The sequence below is a fragment of the Mandrillus leucophaeus genome, unplaced genomic scaffold, assembly GCF_000951045.1.
Source record: "Mandrillus leucophaeus isolate KB7577 unplaced genomic scaffold, Mleu.le_1.0 Scaffold310, whole genome shotgun sequence".
In the NCBI taxonomy this organism is placed as follows: Eukaryota; Metazoa; Chordata; class Mammalia; order Primates; family Cercopithecidae; genus Mandrillus; species Mandrillus leucophaeus.
This window is the reverse complement of record NW_012103255.1, coordinates 722079-740688: the sequence shown is the minus strand read 5'-3', so window position 1 is coordinate 740688 and position 18610 is coordinate 722079. Positions and strand designations below refer to the sequence as shown.

General features: G+C 54.5%; 2 protein-coding genes across 4 annotated transcripts; both read left to right on the top strand.

The window, feature by feature from the left end:
- The first annotated feature begins 126 nt into the window (after positions 1-126).
- On the top strand, positions 127-5256 carry PYGO2 (pygopus family PHD finger 2). 3 transcript variants are annotated; one of them, XM_011987447.1, is made up of 3 exons: positions 127-849; positions 1298-1347; positions 2451-5256. In XM_011987447.1, exons 1-3 carry the CDS (start codon positions 747-749, stop codon positions 3513-3515), a joined length of 1218 nt encoding a protein of 405 aa, XP_011842837.1. In that variant the 5' UTR covers positions 127-746; the 3' UTR covers positions 3516-5256. The 3 variants fall into 3 exon arrangements, with proteins under 3 accessions (XP_011842837.1, XP_011842838.1, XP_011842839.1); XM_011987448.1 differs by having other exon boundaries at positions 1212-1347; XM_011987449.1 differs by having other exon boundaries at positions 287-435.
- Positions 5257-5977: 721 nt separating this feature from the next.
- On the top strand, positions 5978-18008 carry PBXIP1 (pre-B-cell leukemia homeobox interacting protein 1). Its single transcript, XM_011987450.1, has 11 exons — positions 5978-6212; positions 8513-8599; positions 10344-10470; positions 10729-10793; positions 10867-11032; positions 13685-13918; positions 14046-14069; positions 14340-14422; positions 14516-14647; positions 15285-16513; positions 16972-18008. Exons 2-11 carry the CDS (start codon positions 8549-8551, stop codon positions 17066-17068), a joined length of 2208 nt encoding a protein of 735 aa, XP_011842840.1. The 5' UTR covers positions 5978-6212; positions 8513-8548; the 3' UTR covers positions 17069-18008.
- Positions 18009-18610: the final 602 nt, after the last annotated feature.

Sequence of the window (18610 nt, the reverse complement as noted above, 5' to 3'; positions counted from 1 at the left end):
GGAAAACTCTTCATTAAAGTCCGTATTTCTTCTACCTCTGCCTCTTAATCCTGGGAAGCCTATTGTGTACGCCGCGGGCCCTTAGCGGGGAGGCGGGAGGTCGCGGCCGCCGAGGGAAGCTGGGGGTCTGCGGAGTTTGGGCGCGGCAGAGTGGGGCGTGTCGCGCCACCGTCCCCATGAAGATGTGTCCCGGGGGCGGGGGCTGGCTCCGGGTGCGTCCAGGCAAGAGCCGGGACTCCCCGGCGCCGCAACGCCGGCCCCCGGGACTACCTTGGACCTCCCGGGCGCGCCCTCGGCTCGCGCGCGCCCCTCCGCGGTGGCTCCACCGCCCGGGATGGTACGGTCCGGCAGCAGGGCCGCGCGCCGCCGCCCCTCGGTGAGCTGGTGTGGGCCGCCGCTAGCGGAAACGACCCTCTCCACTCGCGTGGTGCAGTGGTAAGCCTCGCCCCTCGCCTGCCGCCTGTTTTCTGGCGTGGAGTCTCGTCCGGTCCTTGCTCCCCCTCCCCGCCGCGCTTAGTGGTGGTGGCCGCGCCGAGTTCCGGTTCCGGTTGCTGCAGCCGCTGGCTGGCGGCGAGTCTGGAGAGAGCGCGCAGTTCGCGCCGCGGCTGGGCGCTTCCCTGTCGTCCCACTTTGTGGTTGCTGCAGCTTGGGGGCCTGTGCTGCCCCTGACTCCCCTTCTGGGCGATGGTGCAGCCCGAGGGCGCCTCCATCCCCCGCCGCCGCCGCTAACCCTGGTCCCCCACTCCATGGCCGCCTCGGCGCCGCCCCCACCGGACAAGCTGGAGGGAGGTGGCGGCCCCGCACCGCCCCCTGCGCCGCCCAGCACCGGGAGGAAGCAGGGCAAGGCCGGTGAGAGCGCTGCGAGGAGCGGGGGCTGAAGAAGCCTAGGACTTGGGAACCTCAGAGGGGAGGGATGGTGGGAGGGGGGCGTTTCACAGACTGAAGGGCTTGAAGGGAGGCTCAGGTGAAAAGGATGGGTGGGTGTAATCCTCCAGGAGTTGGGGGCAGGTGTCACACATTGAGGACGCTAGAGTTTGGAGCCACATGGAATTCAGTAGTCACTTGGAGCTTGAGGATATCGAAAGATGGGATATCTCTCATTTAAAGGAAGACATAGCTGAGAGTATGATCATCTTCACGATCTATTTTTCATATTGCACCCCTTGTTAGCATTTGTTGAATAAATAAGCAAGTATGTATTGACGTTAAAGGAGTTCCTCAGAGCATGGCTGAGAGAAAAGAGGTTGGGGAAACCTCAGGGAAACTTGTCTGCGTCTTCCTTTTGCCGCTCTTCCAGGTCTGCAAATGAAGAGCCCAGAAAAGAAGCGAAGGAAGTCAAATACTCAGGTGAATGGTTGTTGGTGGTGGGGGTGGTTCCCGGCAGCCCCTTGGCGGCACACTGTCTACTCTGCCATTCCAGTATCTGTTTGTATCTTGCATCAGCTGCAGGGAGGAGAGAGAAAACTGGCTTTCTTGCTTTGTTTCTTGTTCTTTCCCTGAACCTTCTAACAAATTTAGGGGAAAGTATTCTCTCCTAAGAGATGATTCGACCAAAGTTCTTACCACGCAGGGTTCCAGTCTCCTCCATGTTTCCTGTCCTGGTTTCCTCATGATGATAACGTAACACCTTCCACTTACTGAGCCTTTTTTTAGTGCCAGGGATTGTGCTAACATGCTTTAACAGTTTGGGGGAGATAGGCATTATCCCTATTTTACGACGAGAAATCTGGGGGTTAAAAATGTTAAATACGTGCTCCACAGTCTTGAGGTTGTTTTTCACGGTCAGAGCTGGGATTCCATTCTAGTTCTGCCCGTTTTTAAAACACAGTTACTGCACTATGCTGGTTCCACTCTCCACCCTCTTTCTCTTTTTTTTTTTTTGTAGTAACAGAGTCTTGCTGTGTTGCCTAGGCTGGGCTCAAACTCCTGGGCTCAAGGGATCCTCCTGCCTCAGCTTCCCAAAGTGTTAGCATTACAGGTGTGAGCCACTGTGCCCGGCCTGTGGTCCATATATTTATTTTTTTATTTTTTTTGAGACGGAGTTTTGCTCTGTCGCCCAGGCTGGAGTGCAGTGGTGCGATCTCGGCTCACTGCAAGCTCTGCCTCCCAGGTTCACACCATTCTCCTGCCTCAGCCTCCCGAGTAGCTGGTACTACAGGCGCCCACCAACACACCTGGCTAATTTTTTTGTATTTTTGGTAGGGACGGGGTTTCACCGTGTTAACTAGGATGGTCTCAATCTCCTGACCTTGTGATCTGCCCGCCTTGACCTCCCAAAGTGCTGGGATTACAGGCGTCAGCCACTGTGCCTGGCCTGTGGTCCATATTGATTTTAGGCCTGAGCTGCCCAGTATCAGCCTCCAAAATGTGTATTGTGTTGGTAGTGCTCTCTTGGTTTAGTTCTGTGTTTCCCTCCATGACCCTCTTTCCCTCAACTGTTTTCTCACTAGGGCCCTGCATACTCACATCTGACGGAGTTTGCACCACCCCCGACTCCCATGGTGGATCACCTGGTTGCATCCAACCCTTTTGAAGATGACTTCGGAGCCCCCAAGGTGGGGGGTGCAGCCCCTCCATTCCTTGGCAGTCCTGTGCCCTTTGGAGGCTTCCGCGTGCAGGGGGGCATGGCGGGCCAGGTACCCCCAGGCTATGGCACTGGAGTTGGAGGGGGCCCCCAGCCACTTCGTCGACAGCCACCCCCTTTCCCTCCCAATCCTATGGGCCCTGCTTTCAACATGCCCCCCCAGGGCCCTGGCTACCCACCCCCAGGCAACATGAATTTTCCCAGCCAACCCTTCAACCAGCCTCTCGGTCAAAACTTTAGTCCTCCCAGCGGGCAGATGATGCCGGGCCCAGTTGGGGGATTTGGTCCCATGATCTCACCCACCATGGGACAGCCTCCCAGAGCAGAGTTGGGCCCACCTTCTCTGTCCCAACGATTTGCTCAGCCAGGGGCTCCTTTTGGCCCTTCTCTCCAGAGACCTGGTCAGGGGCTTCCCAGCCTGCCACCTAACACAAGTCCCTTTCCTGGTCCGGACCCTGGCTTTCCTGGCCCTGGTGGTGAGGATGGGGGGAAGCCCTTGAATCCACCCGCTCCTACTGCTTTTCCCCAGGAACCCCACTCAGGCTCCCCAGCTGCTGCTGTTAATGGGAACCAGCCCAGTTTCCCCCCAAACAGTAGTGGGCGGGGTGGGGGCACTCCAGATGCCAACAGCTTGGCACCCCCTGGCAAGGCAGGTGGGGGCTCTGGGCCCCAGCCTCCCCCAGGCTTGGTGTACCCATGTGGTGCCTGTCGGAGTGAGGTGAATGATGACCAGGATGCCATTCTGTGTGAGGCTTCCTGCCAGAAGTGGTTCCACCGTGAGTGCACAGGCATGACTGAGAGCGCCTATGGGCTACTGACCACTGAAGCTTCTGCCGTCTGGGCCTGCGATCTCTGCCTCAAGACCAAGGAGATCCAGTCTGTCTACATCCGCGAGGGCATGGGGCAGCTGGTGGCTGCTAACGATGGGTGATGCTGGCGAAGTGGCCCAGGGAAGTGCACATGTCTCTCCCTGCTCTTCCAGGGTGATTTTTTTGATGTCTGGCTCTTGGTCCTTGTTTCCACTGGTTTTCCATCCCCATGGGGCAGAAACAGTTGCTCCTGGGAGCAGAAAAGGAATTGAGGTGGGCAGGCAGAAGAGCCTGGATTGCTCACTTTTTTGGGAAACTTACATGTTGAGATCTACAGAGATCCAGGAAACCAAAGCCCTGCTGAGCAGAGCCATTTTGTGGCTATTTCTGGAGGCCCAGGAGTGTGGCTGCAAGAGAAGAGGGGCTGGAGGAAGATCCGGAGGGCAGGGGTGTTCCCTCTGCTGATGATGGATGCCCCTAACACCTGTGCCTAACACCCCTACCGAGCCCCACAGCTCCAGCCTTAGTTTTTGGAGTCAAGTGTTAAAGGTTTCTGGCCAGAGGAATTGGGGTCTTGCCATCCCTGCAATAGCCCTTTTATGGGCTCTGGGAGACAGCTTTAGGGAATAAATGGGGGTTTTCCCCTTTTTCTACCCACTCCTTTGCTTCCTCCAAGGCTTACCCAACCCCTGCCCTCTCAGAGAACCAAATAGCCTGAAGAAGCAGGAGAGTTCCTGGTTATGGCAGTTTCTTGGTGATTGGGGCTTCAAGACAGTAGGTGAGAGATGCTGTCAGGACATACCTTCCTCATACCAAAGTCACTGGTCCTTTCTCAGCCTCTCTTATGCTTTTCTCCTAATGACCATATTTTTGCCAAAAATTGGGATATGTTATCTGACAGACCAGAATATTTGAAGTTTGGGCTGTCCTGAAAGTCTGGATTTTGGTGGTACCCTCCTCCCCCAGCCCATCTGTTGCACATTATACTCCGTGTGTTCTTCAACTTTCGGTGCCCTTATTCCCCTGCCTTCCTGGCTTGATTGAAGGAAAGCTTGAAAAGGCGCAGAGCCCTTATACCTCATTTCTTCCCTGATAAAAGGATCCAGGTGAGGTCCTGTCACAGCCTGTGGGTAGGGGATGTGGCGGGATCCTCATTGCCATGGTACTCAAAGGCAGAAGAGCCTGGAGTTTGTTGCTTCTCTGCTATTCTTTCATATCTTGGGCCTGGTGATTAGCAATTCTCATTCCTCTCAGCCAAAGGCCTGCACTGGGTTTTATTTGTCCTTTTTCATTTTTTAAGCACTGCCTGCCAGAGACGGGCCTGGGGCCTGATGAGGACCTTAGCGCTGCTCGTTCTCCTTTTTGGTTCATGCACACATTCCTCTGTGGCGTGGGGAAAGCAGGCCCTCCTCAGAGAAGTCAGGGGTTCCCCGGCTCGAGGTATAGTGGCAAAGACCTAGTGGTCCCCTACCCCCACATCTCTCAGTTCCTGGCATGAGGAGAGAAGACCTTGCCCTGGTGGAGCTGACAACCTTCGAGGCTGGGAGGAGAGAGCAGCCTCTGGGCATCGTTCCCAGTGTCCCCCACACTAAAACGGTGTAGATGGCAACACCCCCCGCCCGCCACCCCGCTGCTCACCTCTTGTGTTTGTGGTTCTGTTTGCCCCATTTATCTGTTGCTATTTTTGTGTTGTCTTCCCCCGCTCCACATTTTGTAAAATGGCTCCTGGGGGAGTGTCTTTGCTGGATCTGCTCCCTCTCGCCCTCTCACTCCACTACTTTTTGGAAGAAAGTGATGGCAGAATGCGGTGGTGGTGGGGGGTCTTTTGTACTGTTGGATTAATAAAATGACTAAAATCCCAGACAAGGACTCCTTGCTGTTGCTGTGTGAAAAGGCTGGAATGAGCCACTGTCACTGCTGGGTAGGGTGCTTAGGGGTTGAGGATATGTATAATCCCCAGGGTCCCTGGGAGTGGGAATGGCAGATTTGGCCCCTGAACTGACCCTGGTATAAGCTGCTGAGCCAAGGGAGGCCTGTGTTTCCCCGCCCATCCCCCTGTGTCTCAGCTGTGAGAAACTGAGTTTCCTTTCTGAGCATATTCCTGGTCCAGGCCTGGAGCCAGGAGGATTTGGCACCAAAGCCTCTGGAAGACAAGTGCTTGAGCTCTTCTGGGTTTAGCACCCCACCCACCTCCCAGTTGTTTGGGTTAGGGAGCAAGTGTAGCTCTAAGGGTGAGGGGAGGGGTTACTCCTGTTACAGCAAATTTCATTTTGGGATGTTTTTCAGATCGTTCCCGTCCCCCAACAGTTCTTTTAAAAGTAGCCATGGCATCTTTTAAGCAGTCTGTGCTGGAGCAGATTGGGGAGAATGGCAGAAGGGCTATTTCCACACCCTGGATTTGCGACCTGTCTCTCTCCCTTCCCCCATCTCACAGCTGTCTCTGTCTATCCGGGGACCAACCTGGCCCCTTCGTCATCTCAGAAGACGGCACCCTCTGCCTTTCTCTCAGTTTGTGGGGGAGGGGGTTCCCTCTAGAAACTGTTTAGACACTGGGAAAGAAGGGCAGGAAACTCAGGATTCAGTTAGCTGAGACCCCGGTCGTCCACCCGGTAAGCTCAAGTTTAGGGGCCCTGTCGCTAGACCTCCCTTCTCCTCCCTTGACTCTCAAGTCCTTCTCTTATTGGCCAAAAGTTTCCGCCCCCTTGGGGATGTTGACTTTTCATTGGTCAGTTTCTGGTCACATGATTCTCTTCTCGGGCTGCAAACGAAGGGAAGCCAGCAACAAGTTAAGCTGAAGACCGAAGCAAGAGCTGGGTCAGGTAATGCCTTAGCTGGGAAGGGGTCTACAGATTCCCTGTGACGGGGGTGGAATAAGGAAAAGGGAAGGCGGAACTAATCTAGAAGGAATGAGCTGCTTTTGATTTCCGGGCTGGGGGAGGAGGGCCAGGTGCCGACACTAACAAAACAGGAACCCCAGGCAAGTGGCCCTAGATCCTTTGCTTTAGAGGTTTGGAGGCGCAACTGTTAGAAGAGTTTTAAATTAACTAGAGACGAGACTTCCTAGCTTTGTACTGAGTGGGAGAGCTCCCCCTTTAGCTGTTTTTTAGAAATAGCAGAAGTCTCTGTCATAATCCTTACAGGAGGTGTTTGTTGAATCCTGCCTGAATGAAAAGAAGGGGGTGGGGGGAGGGCGTGGAGGTGGGTTTTCTTCCAGAAGGTCGATGAAAAGAAAAAGATCTGGAAACACAGCAGGGAAGGGTGGAGATTAGACAGCAGAAGGAACTTCCTAATAAGGCAGTGAGATGCTGGCTTGGGAGAAGAGGGGTATTTTTTTGAATCCTGGGTTAACCTAACCGAGAGAGAGATATCAGGGTTTGGGACCCAGAGTATAGGAGCTTCAGAGTGTCTCCTATTTGGGTCTCATAAGTATTTGTTTTGTTGACCCAAATACCTTTGCTGGTTTCCATGGAGACAGTGGGTCTGACATCACTGTGGTTGCCATGGTGCCTGGTTCTAGAGGACCTGAGCAGGCTGTACACACAGCTAGGGATAAACAGGGACTTCAGCCCAAGCTGCTGCCACTTCCTTCCTGCCACCACCTGTTAACAGTCAGCAACTGGGGATGGGGAGATGATGACAACGGCGGGGGCGGAGCCACAAGCGGAAGGCTGAACGGCCATGGCTCTATGGATACTTAGAGATGCATGTCAGGGTGTCCTTTTGGACTTGGTACAGGGAAGTCATTGCAGCCATTTTCCTGTCTCTGTGTGGGATGGGTGCATGTGTCTGGGAGGATGGGCACTGGGAAAGACCTATCCAGGACTTGGATCTTGACTGACAGGAGCCACAGGAGGTTATTTAGGGCACCACGTGGGACTTGAAAACAGCTCAAACAGAAGGGGATAATGTGGTTGGTTTCGAAGGTAGAACTGCCGTACTGTCCCAGCCTCACTTCCCTTTTCCTGAGTTTCCTTATAAAGTGCTGGGGAAGCAGTCATTTATCCTCTTCTGAAGGATCACAATCCAGTACTCTTGAGAGGTCAGCTCATCTATCCTTCCACCTTTATGCCTGGTCCCAACAGGAGCTGCCTGAGGGAACTGTCTTAGCCTTGGATGAAGGGGCGGATCCCTCTCTTCTTACTCTGCTTTGTGTCAGTCAGGCTTTGGAAACTGGAGTGATTCCCTCCCCTGTCCCTGTCAAGTCAGAGCAGATTAACGAGGTGCAGGACCATAGCCCTGATTTTTGTCTATCTTTTGCAAGCTATAAAGTGGTGTATATATACATGATAGTTGCCATAAATCCATTTTCCCAGTCACCTTCAAGTTCCCGAACACCAAACTCTGGCGATTACTAAGAAGGTAAACAGAATTTATGATGGAGCTGAGAGTGATGAGGAGACTTAAAAAAGGTGCATCCAGGTGGATATAAGCTATGCCAGTGGTTCTCAACCCTGGGTGCGCATGAGAATCATTTGAGAGGTTTTTAAAAAGACCCACGCCTGGGCCTACACCCCAACTCAATTGAATCAAAATCTTAGGTGATTCCAATGTGCAACCAAGATTGAGAACCATTGAACAAGACCATACCAAGGACTTATGCTGGGCAAGTGGTGGGACATTTAGGGCTGAAAGAGGCCATCAAGTCTTCCTTTGCAGGTCCTGGGGGAGAAGGTAGTGATTGTGTAGGTACCTGGTGTTGGGAAGGGAGGGCTGTGTTGTTTTCCTGCTCTTCTTATTAACAAGGCTTCTTATTGGCAAGTTAAGTCTGTCAACCTTGCTGGGCTTAATCTTCCCTGACTAAAATGTCAGGGGGCTGGACTGGAATTCCCCAGAGCCTTTCCAGCCTATGCTACTTTGACCTTTCAAGGTCAGTTCAGTTTTCCAAGGCCCTGTTGGTCCCTGGAAGAGGCTGGCTTCTCTGTGGCTGTTGGCAGATTCTGATTTGCAAGGCAAATACTGCTTAGAAGAGTTGGGGTATCAGGGAGAGAAGGACTGGAACCAGGCTTGGTTCTGGAGGCTGCTGCCCAGCACTTGAACCTTGGAACCCAGCCAAGGCTGTTTTCTGCATCCTGCCCCTCCTGAAAGGAGCACCCATCCTTAAGAGAGCTTTCTTCTGCAGGTGGCAGCCACAGCAGCCTCAGGGACCTCAGCAACTATGGCCTCCTGCCCAGACTCTGATAATAGCTGGGTGCTTGCTGGCTCCGAGGTATGAAGAGCAGGCCTGGGAACCATGGGGGCAGGCTTGGGGGGTGTTTCTGCAGTGCTGGGCTTCTTTCTTGGTGGGTCCTTTTCCTTAGTCCTGATGGTCACCTGCATCACTTCCTGCTGGCTGTTAGAGGAACTCCAGTAGCAGGAAGAAGGAGATCGGGCCCCAGGGCTCAGGTGTTGGCACTTGGACCATGCTATGAAAGAAGGGACCAGTTCGGTAAGCCGAGACAAGTAGGGAGGGATTTCGAATGGAGAGACCAATGTGAACAAAGGTCCCGAGGCGATAGTGGGGAAAGCCATGCTGGGGGAGACTGTGGGACACCCATGGGTGATGTGGAGACGTGAGTTGGAGCCAGTGTTGGAGTGAGGTTGGGGGCAGAACCTCGGAACCCCTGGAAGAGACCTGAAGGGCCTGGCTGAGGCCTTCAGGCCTCATCCTGATGGGAAATCAATGTGGGGCTTTGGGTTAGAGGGATCAGGACAATCATTGTCTTGGGCAGAGGCTGAAGCCACTGTGCAGCCTGGGTGGGAACAGGGAGAGAGTGTTTTGAAGACCCCCTGCAGCAGTCCAGGTAGCAGCTGGTGGGGCAGAAGCCCACTGAGGAGGGAGAAGGGGGCTGGTAGGATGGGGAACTGAGTAGCTAGAGAAGGGATGGCAAAAATTTGTCAAAGGCATCTCTGAGAGTTCCAAGACCTTGCGACTTTGTATATTAGAGCCACCAGGAGGGGAGGAGGGGAGGAGCTCGGTTTCAATATGTTGAGTTTGAGGTGCTCTTGAGGAACCCAGCTGGGAGTAAGGAGTTGACCTTGGGGATGATGCTGGAGCAAGATACATGGATTGGGACTCGCTGGCAGAGGGAAGGCAGGTATGAGCAGATGGGCACCAGGCTCTCAGAGCCCTGGCCTCCTGTTGAGGTGTCTTTGTTGACAGCTGGGGGACCTTGGGCATGCCATGTCACCTCTCTGTCCTCTCCTGTAAAATGGGGGTCATGATTTTTGCCTTATAGGAGGGACCATGAGAATAAAAATGTTTTGAAAATGGCAAAGACACAACTAAGATGAAGCATTATTCTCAAAGGGATAGTTGGAGCCACGGGGCAGGTGGCAGGCCAGGGCCCTGAGGAAGGGGAGTAGGCAGAGGGAGGAGGCCAAGGCTGTGTGGTCAGGGCTGAATGTTCAGGCTGAGAGCACCCTGGAGACAGGCTGTCTGTGGTTGGGGTGGGTTGGGCTTCTGTGAGCAGCTGCTGGGTGTCGGGGGAGTGTCAGGGGCCAGTGGGAAAGGCCAGAAAGGCTTAGGAGATGTAAGTAGTTGTCCAGTTGAGAGGGCAGCTGCAGTGACACCCTGGGAGGCATAACTGTGACCCGTGGGCACCCAGGGAACTTTGTTCTCTTACTTTCCTCCTACCCTTAATATTATAATATCTGTGTTGTTCATCTGTGGGGAAGGAAGTGCTACTGATCTTGAGGGGAGGGAAATCTAGGCTGTAGCTCACCTCCTGGCGGTGGGGCACCAGGTTTGTGCTGCATCCAGTGCCTTGGTGTGGTGGTGCTTCTCTGTGTAGCGGAAACCTGGCCCCTGAAAGTTCCTCCTCGCAGTGAGTGAGGCTGGGGAATGGTCAAGCACTTAGTGCTGCCCGGAGCCCCTTTTCGGGCCGGCTCATGACTGAACATATGTGTTTCTGGGATGTGGGCTGGGGCCCCATTCTCGGGTGCAGCCCTTCTCCTTGCACTTCTCCTCCCAGAGCCTACCCGTGGAGACGCTGGGCCCGGCATCTAGGATGGACCCAGAATCTGAGAGAGCCCTGCAGGCCCCTCACAGCCCCTCCAAGGCAGATGGGGAAGAATTAGCTGGGACCATGGATGGAGAAGGTACCAGGCCCTGCTTAGGACGTGGCTTACCAGACAAAGCTATTCTCCATATTTTGGGGTTTCCCAGTTTCCTCAGAGAAAGGGAGGCTGGTTCGTTTTAGTTCTCTCCGTTAATCTCAGTTGACAAACTCCTTTTCTCATTCCATCTGGCTTTTTCCTGCCCCTTCCAACCTGGTAGGGGCCCGTGGGAGACAAGAGGACTGCATAGCAAATTCAGCTGGGGCAGCGGGTTTTTCTGGGCCTTTTCTCCTACCACAGGGACACTCTTCCAGACTGAAAGCCCTCAGTCTGGCAGCATTCTAACAGAGGAGGCTGAGGTCAAGGTGAGGAGCTTCCCTGTGGGAAGGAAGGGAGGTGGGGAGGGCTAGCAGCTGCTCACTGCTGCATCTGCCTTAGGACACCCTGGAAGATGATGTTTGTGGTGTGGAGTCTCCTGGTCCCGGAGACACAGTAGTCCAGGGAGACCTGCAGGAGACCACCGTGGTGACAGGCCTGGGACCAGACACACAGGACCTGGAAGGCCAGAGCCCTCCGCAGAACCTGCCTTCAACCCCCAAAGCAGGTGAGAGTCCTCCTTGTCTCTCCTGTCACTCTCCTTCTAGAAGGTATGGGAGAGGGATCCGCCATCACTACTGAGGACATGCTCTGGTCCAGGCCCTGGGGCTGAGCACCTTGGTGCTCTCCTTTCTCACCACTACCCCTGGGACATTGAGGCCCAGAAAGGTTGAATGACTTGACCAAGGTCACACTGCTGGTAAGGGGCAGGGCCCACATCTGGTTGACTCCTTCCTCTCTGCCATGGGGGCCTCCTCTTTTCTTGCCTCCAGAATTCAACCCTCATTTCTGGAGTCCCTTCCTTGTGCTGGCCCTGGGCCTGGGCAGAGGGAAGATGAGTGGTTACCGCCTATGTAAGTGGCAGATCAGACTGAGCCAAGGTGCATATCAGAACTAAGAGAAGTACAGAAATATAATTAAGGTACTCCCAAAGGAGGGAGAGGCCATTCAGTCAGGAGACTGGTTGAGGGCAAGGGAGAGGCTGGGATAGTGAGAGGTGACATTTGAGTGGAGCCCTGAGCACAGAGTAGGCTTTTGGTACGTAGGGCAGGGGAAAGAGATTATTTTAGGCCAAGGCTGCAGCATCAGCAAAGGAGTGGGGACCACTTGTCTTGTGGTAAGGAGCTCTGTTCCAGGCTTGTGGCAGAGGAATGTAGGAATTGGTCCCTGTTGAGTGACAGGATGGAGGGCCTGGGGGTCATTTAGGAGGCAACTGCACTGGTCAGGAAAAGATGATGCAGACCTGGGCCGGGCACGATGGCTTGCACCTATAATCCCAGCACTTTGGGAGGCTGAGATAGGAGGATTGCTTGAGCCCAGGAATTAAAGACTGCAGTGAGCCATGGTCATCCCACTGTACTCTAGCCTGGGCAACAAAGTGAGACCCTGTCTCTAAAGAAAATAAAAATTGGCCGGGTGTGGTGGCTTACGCCTGTAATCCCAGCACTTTGGGAGGCTGAGGCGGGTGGATCACAAGGTCAGGAGTTCGAGACCAGCCTGGCCAAGATGGTGAAACCCTGTCTCTACTAAAAATAAAAAATTAGCCAGGCATGGTGGCATGTGTCTGTAGTCCCAGCTACTCGAGAAGCCGAGGCAGGAGAATCCCTTGAACCCGGAAGGTGGAGGTTGCAGTGAGCCGAGATCACGCCACTGCACTCTAGCCTGGGTGACAGAGCGAGACCCCATCTCAAAAAAAAAAAAAAAAAAGAAAAGAAAAATAGGCGGCTGGGTGCGGTGGCTCATGCCTGTAGTCCCAACACTTTGAGAGGCCAAGGTGGGTGGATCACCTGAGGTCAGAAGTTTGAGACCAGCCTGGGCAACATGGTGAAATCCCATCTCTACTAAAAATACAGAAATTAGCCGGGTGTGGTGGTGCATGCCTGTAGTCCCAACTACTTCCCAGCTACCTGGGAAGCTGAGGCAGGAGAATCGCTTGAACCCGGGAGGTGGGGGTTGCAGTGAGCCAAGATCCTGCCGCTGCACTCCAGCCTGGGTGACAGAGGTAGACTCTGCCTCAAAAAATAAAATAAAATGTAAATAAATTAATAAAATAAAATAAATAAAAATAGGCTGGGTGTGGTGGCTCACACCTGTAATCGTTGCAGTTTGGGAGGCTGAGGCAGGTGGATCACTTGAGCTCAGCCTGGGAACCATGGCAAAACCCCATCTTTACAAAAAGATACAAAAAAAAAAAAAAAATTAGCCGGGCGTAAAGATGCATGCCTATAGTCCCAGCTACTCGGGAGGCTGAGGTGGGAGGATCACTTGAGCCTGGGAGGCAGAGGTTACGGTGAGTTGTGATCGCGCCACTGCACTCCAGTCTGGGCGACAGAGCCAGACTCTGTCTCAAAAAATAAAAATAAATAAAAATTAAAAAATATTAAAAAAAAAAAAAGAAAGAAGATGCAGACCTGAACTAACGCAGGTACAGTGTGGGTTGTGAACAGGCGTGGACTGTCAAGATGTTTCAGTGTACAACTGTGAAATTGGATGTGAGGTGGAAAGGGAGGGCTTAGGTTAGCTAGGTGGTGGCAGCGGTGCCTTCCCCTGAATTGGGAAAACACTAGCAAAGAACCAGTTTGCAGGGCAGCGTGTTGAATGTTTGGTCCCAGAGGGAGTGGCCAGTAGGCAGTCAGACATACAGGCTTGGAGCTCTGGGATGTCAAGTCAGGAGTTACACACTAAGGACTCATTGCTGAAGCGGGGTGTCAGTGGTGGTGAGAGAGTTGTGACTATGTGTACAGTGAGAAAAGCAGAGAACCTGAAATGGTGCTAGGGAGACCACCGACTTTAGGATCAGGGAAGAGCCAGGGAGGGAGAATGGGAAGGAGTGGCCAGAGAGTTTGGAGGGGACCCAGGAGGATGGTAATAGCTGCAGAGGTTTGATGCACGGCACACACTGAGGAAGGAGGATACTTTCAGGATGAAAATGGCTTTTATAGCTTGTAGATTGACAGCACTGGTCTCCTGCCTCCAGACTGGGCAGGGGCAGTCATCAGTGCCTAGGCAGAAGTGGGCAGGTGGGCAGGGTCTTCATGTGCCCCTCTCTGGGGTCAGGGCTGAGGACCTCCCTCCCTGTGCCTTCCTCTGCTTCCCCCTCTCCCTGTGTCTTCCCGTCTCTCCAGTCACCTCACTGCCCTGTCCCTGTTCTTTCCCCTAGCTTGGATCAGAGAGGAGGGCCGCTGCTCTAGCAGTGAGGATGACACTGACGTGGATGTGGAGGGTCTGCGGAGACGGCGGGGCCGGGAGGCCGGCGCACCTCAGCCCGTGGCGCCCCTGGCTGTGGAGACCCAGGCCGGGGGTGAGGGTGCAGGCGGGGAGCTGGGCATCTCCCTCAACATGTGCCTCCTCGGGGCCCTGGTTCTGCTGGGCCTGGGGGTCCTCCTCTTCTCGGGTGAGTGGTACCTCTGAGGCTGGGGCTTTGGGCTTCCACACCTGCCTGCCCTCCTGCCACGTTCTCACCTTATTTCACCTCACCCCTCCCTGAGGGCCTCATCAGACTCCTCTGTCTCTATCCTTAGGTGGCCTCTCAGAGTCTGAGACTGGTGAGTAGGGAGGGGCCTGGCCTGTGCTGGGAGGTTTTGTGTGTTCTTTGGTTCTCTGGGTCAGGAGTAGGGGTGATGGGGGCTCACATTTATTTCTCAGTTAGTGGCCTTGTCAGCTGTTCAGGGTGCCCCTTGGCCCTTTACCTCACCAGACCTCTCAGCCACAGGGTGGGTTCCTGAACAGGAGTGGTGACTGTGTGAATGGGAGGGTGTGGGGAGAATGGGCTCTGTGTGCCTCAGGACCAGTTTCAGGACTTCCCTTTCCCACAGGGCCCATGGAGGAAGTGGAGCTGCAGGTCCTCCCGGACACTGGGTCGGACCCCGAGCTGCTGGATGCTGTGGGGGACAGGCAGGTATGTGTGAATATCTCCAGAGGCAGGTGGGGCCTGGCTGGGGAGAACCTGGGCTGTGGGGTAGCATGGCATAACAGGCTCTTCTGCCCTCAGGATGGGCTAAGGGAACAGCTGCAGTCCTCAGTGCCTCCTGACCGTGTCCCCAGCCTGCAGAACATGGGTCTTCTGCTGGACAAGCTGGCCAAGGAGAACCAGGACATCCGGCTACTGCAGGCCCAGCTGCAGGTGGGCATAGGCAGGAGGGGCTGGGCTAGGGTAACCCACCTAGGCCAGGTGTCTGTCCTAGCATTCTCCCCCAAAAGGAATGTTTCCTATTTACCCACACATCCTGACCCTCCCCTCTCCCACTATAGTCAGGGCATTTTCCCAGTTCTTGGTTCATATCCCTTGTGCTAAGGTTTGGGCCAGGGCTGGCATACCTGTTCCACATGGTACGTGAAACATACATGGTATCACCTGTGATTGACTGGTGTAGTCTGCCTGGAGCACTGTGTGGAAAAGGATTTAAAGAACATGCCAAGTGCCATGATCAATTAACACTGTTCCAGGTATAGGAAGTGGAAACAAAACCGTGAGAGCCACACATTGGCTATCCTTAGGTGAATCTAGGAAGTGTGTGCTTATATAAAGACATATATACATATATATGTGCCGAGACCCAAGATGGAATTTGGGGATCCCTGTGTCTCATTCATGATGGAGATGGGGTAGAGGATGAAAACCAAATCCTCCGGGTGTTCCAGGCCATAAAAGGGGCTCAGGCTACCTGCCCGCTATAATGGAATGGAGTTGGGGTAGAAAGCATTGGGGCTATCCTGACAAGAACTCTTTGTGACTTCCTTCATCCCAAACCATATTCCAGGCCCAGAAGGAAGAGCTTCAGAGCCTGATGCACCAGCCCAAAGGGCTAGAGGAGGAGAACGCCCAGCTCCGGGGCGCTCTGCAGCAGGGCGAAGCCTTCCAGCGGGCTCTGGAGTCAGAGCTGCAGCAGCTGCGGGCCCGGCTCCAGGGGCTGGAGGCCGACTGTGTCCGGGGCATGGATGGAGTGTGCCTCAGTGGGGGTAGAGGCCCACAGGGTGACAAGGCCATCAAGGAGCAAGGCCCCAGGGAGCAGGAGCCAGAACTCAGCTTCCTGAAGCAGAAGGAACAGCTGGAGGCTGAGGCACAGGCATTAAGGCAAGAGTTGGAGAGGCAGCGACGGCTGCTGGGGTCTGTACAGCAGGATCTGGAGAGGAGCTTGAAGGATGCCGGCCATGGGGACCCAGCTCACGCTGGCTTGGCTGAGCTGGGCCACAGATTGGCCCAGAAACTGCAGAGCCTGGAGAACTGGGGCCAGGACCCTGGGGTCTCTGCCAATGCCTCAGAGGCCTGGCACCAGAAGCCCCACTTCCAGAATTCCAGGGAGTGGAGTGGAAAGGAAAAGTGGTGGGATGGGCAGAGGGACCGGAAGGCTGAGCACTGGAACCATAAGAAGGAAGAATCTGGCCGGGAACGGAAGAAGAATAGGGGAGGTCAGGAGGACAGGGAGCTGGCAGGAAGGTGGAAGGAGGGCAGGCCGAGGGTGGAGTGGGGGAGCAAGAAGGAGGGCAAGCGACAGGGCCTGAAGGAACCCCCAAGGAAAAGTGGTAGCTTCCACTCCTCTGGAGAAAAGCAGAAGCAACCTCGGTGGAGGGAAGGGGCTAAGGACAGCCATGACCCCCTGCCATCCTGGGCAGAGCTGTTGAGGCCCAAGTACCGGGCACCCCAGGGCTGCTCAGGTGTGGCTGAGTGTGCCCGGCAGGAGGGCCTGACTTTCTTCGGCACAGAGCTAGCCCCAGTGCGGCAACAGGAGCTGGCCTCTCTGCTAAGAACATACCTGGCACGGCTGCCCTGGGCTGGGCAGCTGACCAAGGAGCTACCCCTCTCGCCTGCTTTCTTTGGTGAGGACGGCATCTTCCGTCATGACCGCCTCCGCTTCCGGGATTTTGTGGATGCCCTGGAGGACAGCTTGGAGGAGGTGGCTGTGCAACAGACAGGTGATGATGATGAAGTAGATGACTTTGAGGACTTCATCTTCAGCCACTTCTTTGGAGACAAAGCACTGAAGAAGAGGTGGGCAGCTGTAGGGGAATTGGGTCGGGTGGGACAGAAGCAGTTGGGAGGATGTGAAGAGCAAGGGTCATTAGTTTGAGGATGTATCCCTACTTTTGGTCCCCAGCTGGCTTCCCTTAGAAAAGGCATCCAGGTCCGCTTCCTTTCTTCCCTTGAGGGCAGGAAGCTGCCTATGCCTACCCCAGAATGGTCCTGAGCAGTCCCCTTTTGGGTGGGGGGATTCTTTCTCCTGAGTTGCCCTGCCCTACCTCTACCTGCATGGCCGAGGGGACGAGGGAGATCCCCATCTTCCTGCCTCCCTGACTGGAGCCTTCATCCTGGGAGACCAGGTTTTCCCCCCAGATGCTTGGCGGTGCCTGCTCAAGTCAGCTTCACTGGGAGGAGCAGGGTCCTCTCTCCTCGGGGAACCCATTTTCATCACATAGTATTGTCCCCTAAAGGCCTTTTTCTCCCCACAGGTCAGGGAAGAAGGACAAGCACTCACAGAGCCCAAGAGCTGCGGGGCCCACGGAGGGACACAGCCATAGCCGCCACCACCACCACCACCGGGGCTGACACCCTGCCCCACGGTGAATGGCCTTGGCCTGGCCCAGCCCAAGATCCCAGCGTTATCTAACTCCTGGAGGGTAGACTCTGTCCTGGCTTGTTTGGTGTCCTCGGATATCTTTCACACAGTAGAGCAAAATCACCAGCCCTGCACTGATGTCACTTGATCTAGAAGAAGGCCTTAGCTGGACCTGTTTCCGTCTATGCAAATGTATGCAAATACTCCAGGCCCTGGGATGTGGGCTTGTGTTTTGTCACTGTGAAGGGGGAGATGGGAGAGGAGCCTGTTTTGGGGTGGGGTGTGGGGAAGGCAATCTGATTGTGAAGCTAAAGAGCTTTCATCCTCTTGCGTGTATGTCCCCAGAGTGGGCCCCTTTGACCCACATGCTGACCGGCGCCTTGGGATTTGACTACAGTTGCTGGCTCGAGGCCCAGCACGAGGACTTTCCCTGGGGTTTTGCTGGGTTTGGAAGCAGCTGTCCCCAGGGGGTGAAGTGCCCCCTTTTTTTAACCCCTGCTTCTCTCATGGCCTCACCTCCCTATGTGAACTGTAGACTCAGATCCCAATAAAGTGCTGTTACAGCTGTGATGCTGGGTGGTTTCTAAGCACGGGGGACACCCCACACCCTCTGCCTGAATGGATGGGTCCATCCCAGGCACTGGTACTTCTCCCCTTGTCCTGTATCCCCCTTTGCCCTTGCCTTGCCCTTCCAACAAACCCTAGGCCCTTGAGAAGCTGACACTTCTCCTTTTGCTCACAGCTGCCTTGGCCGCACCCCTGGGAGATGTAGCAAATTGAGTGTGGGTTTTGGAGTCTGAGTCTCGGGCTCAAATCCAGGCTAAGTGATCTTGGGCAAGTTAATCTCTGGGAACTTTGGGTTTCTTATCCTCAAAAAAGGCAATGGAAGGGCTGGGGAAGAGATTAAATAAAGCAATGCAAGAAAAATGCCTCTCCTGTTTTGGGCACTCAAAAATTACTGCCTTCTTTAGGGAAGGGTGTGGAGGGGGGAAGAGAACCCAGGCCCAGAAGGAAGAGCTTCTGGGGCTGGGGAGGTGAGGGAGCCACTAGGTGGCACCCTGGCTCCACATTTGCTCCAGACCTTGCCTCTCCCACTACTCACTATCCCCAAAATCTCAGACCCTACCTCACTCACCCCAGGGCCTGCTCCACTGGCCAGCCCTCCCAAGATGACCAGACTCCCCTTGGCTGTTCTCTAGGAAGTCCTTCCTGAGATCTAACCTCAGTCCCTTCAGCAATACACTGGGCTTCCTGACGATCTTGGAAATACCCAGGACATACAGGGGACAGAATAATGTGGTGTGACTGCTCAGGCAGGAGGGGATGGACTACAGGTTCTAGAAGCGGCTGTAACTGATGTCTGTGTTATTTAGCAAGTGAATATGTAACACTATTTAAGGGCTTAAAGGTATTGGGTCATTGAATTCATGTGTGGGTGGGACAGGGGTTAGGGCAGGCTGGGGATGGAACAAGGACCACAATTCAGCAAACATTTATAAAGTCTATTGTAGAAACAGAGAGGCACTGTGAAT

Bases quoted from the DNA above. Each gene is read 5' to 3' on its own strand.
- PYGO2 (XM_011987447.1), top strand. From the start codon at position 747: ATGGCCGCCTCGGCGCCGCCCCCACCGGACAAGCTGGAGGGAGGTGGC. The intron at 850-1,297 runs GTGAGAGCGCTG...CCGCTCTTCCAG, and splicing joins GAGGAAGCAGGGCAAGGCCG to GTCTGCAAATGAAGAGCCCA. The intron at 1,348-2,450 runs GTGAATGGTTGT...TTTTCTCACTAG, and splicing joins GAAGGAAGTCAAATACTCAG to GGCCCTGCATACTCACATCT.
- PBXIP1 (XM_011987450.1), top strand. From the start codon at position 8,549: ATGGCCTCCTGCCCAGACTCTGATAATAGCTGGGTGCTTGCTGGCTCC. The intron at 13,919-14,045 runs GTGAGTGGTACC...CTCTATCCTTAG, and splicing joins GGGGGTCCTCCTCTTCTCGG to GTGGCCTCTCAGAGTCTGAG. The intron at 16,514-16,971 runs GTGGGCAGCTGT...TTCTCCCCACAG, and splicing joins GACAAAGCACTGAAGAAGAG to GTCAGGGAAGAAGGACAAGC.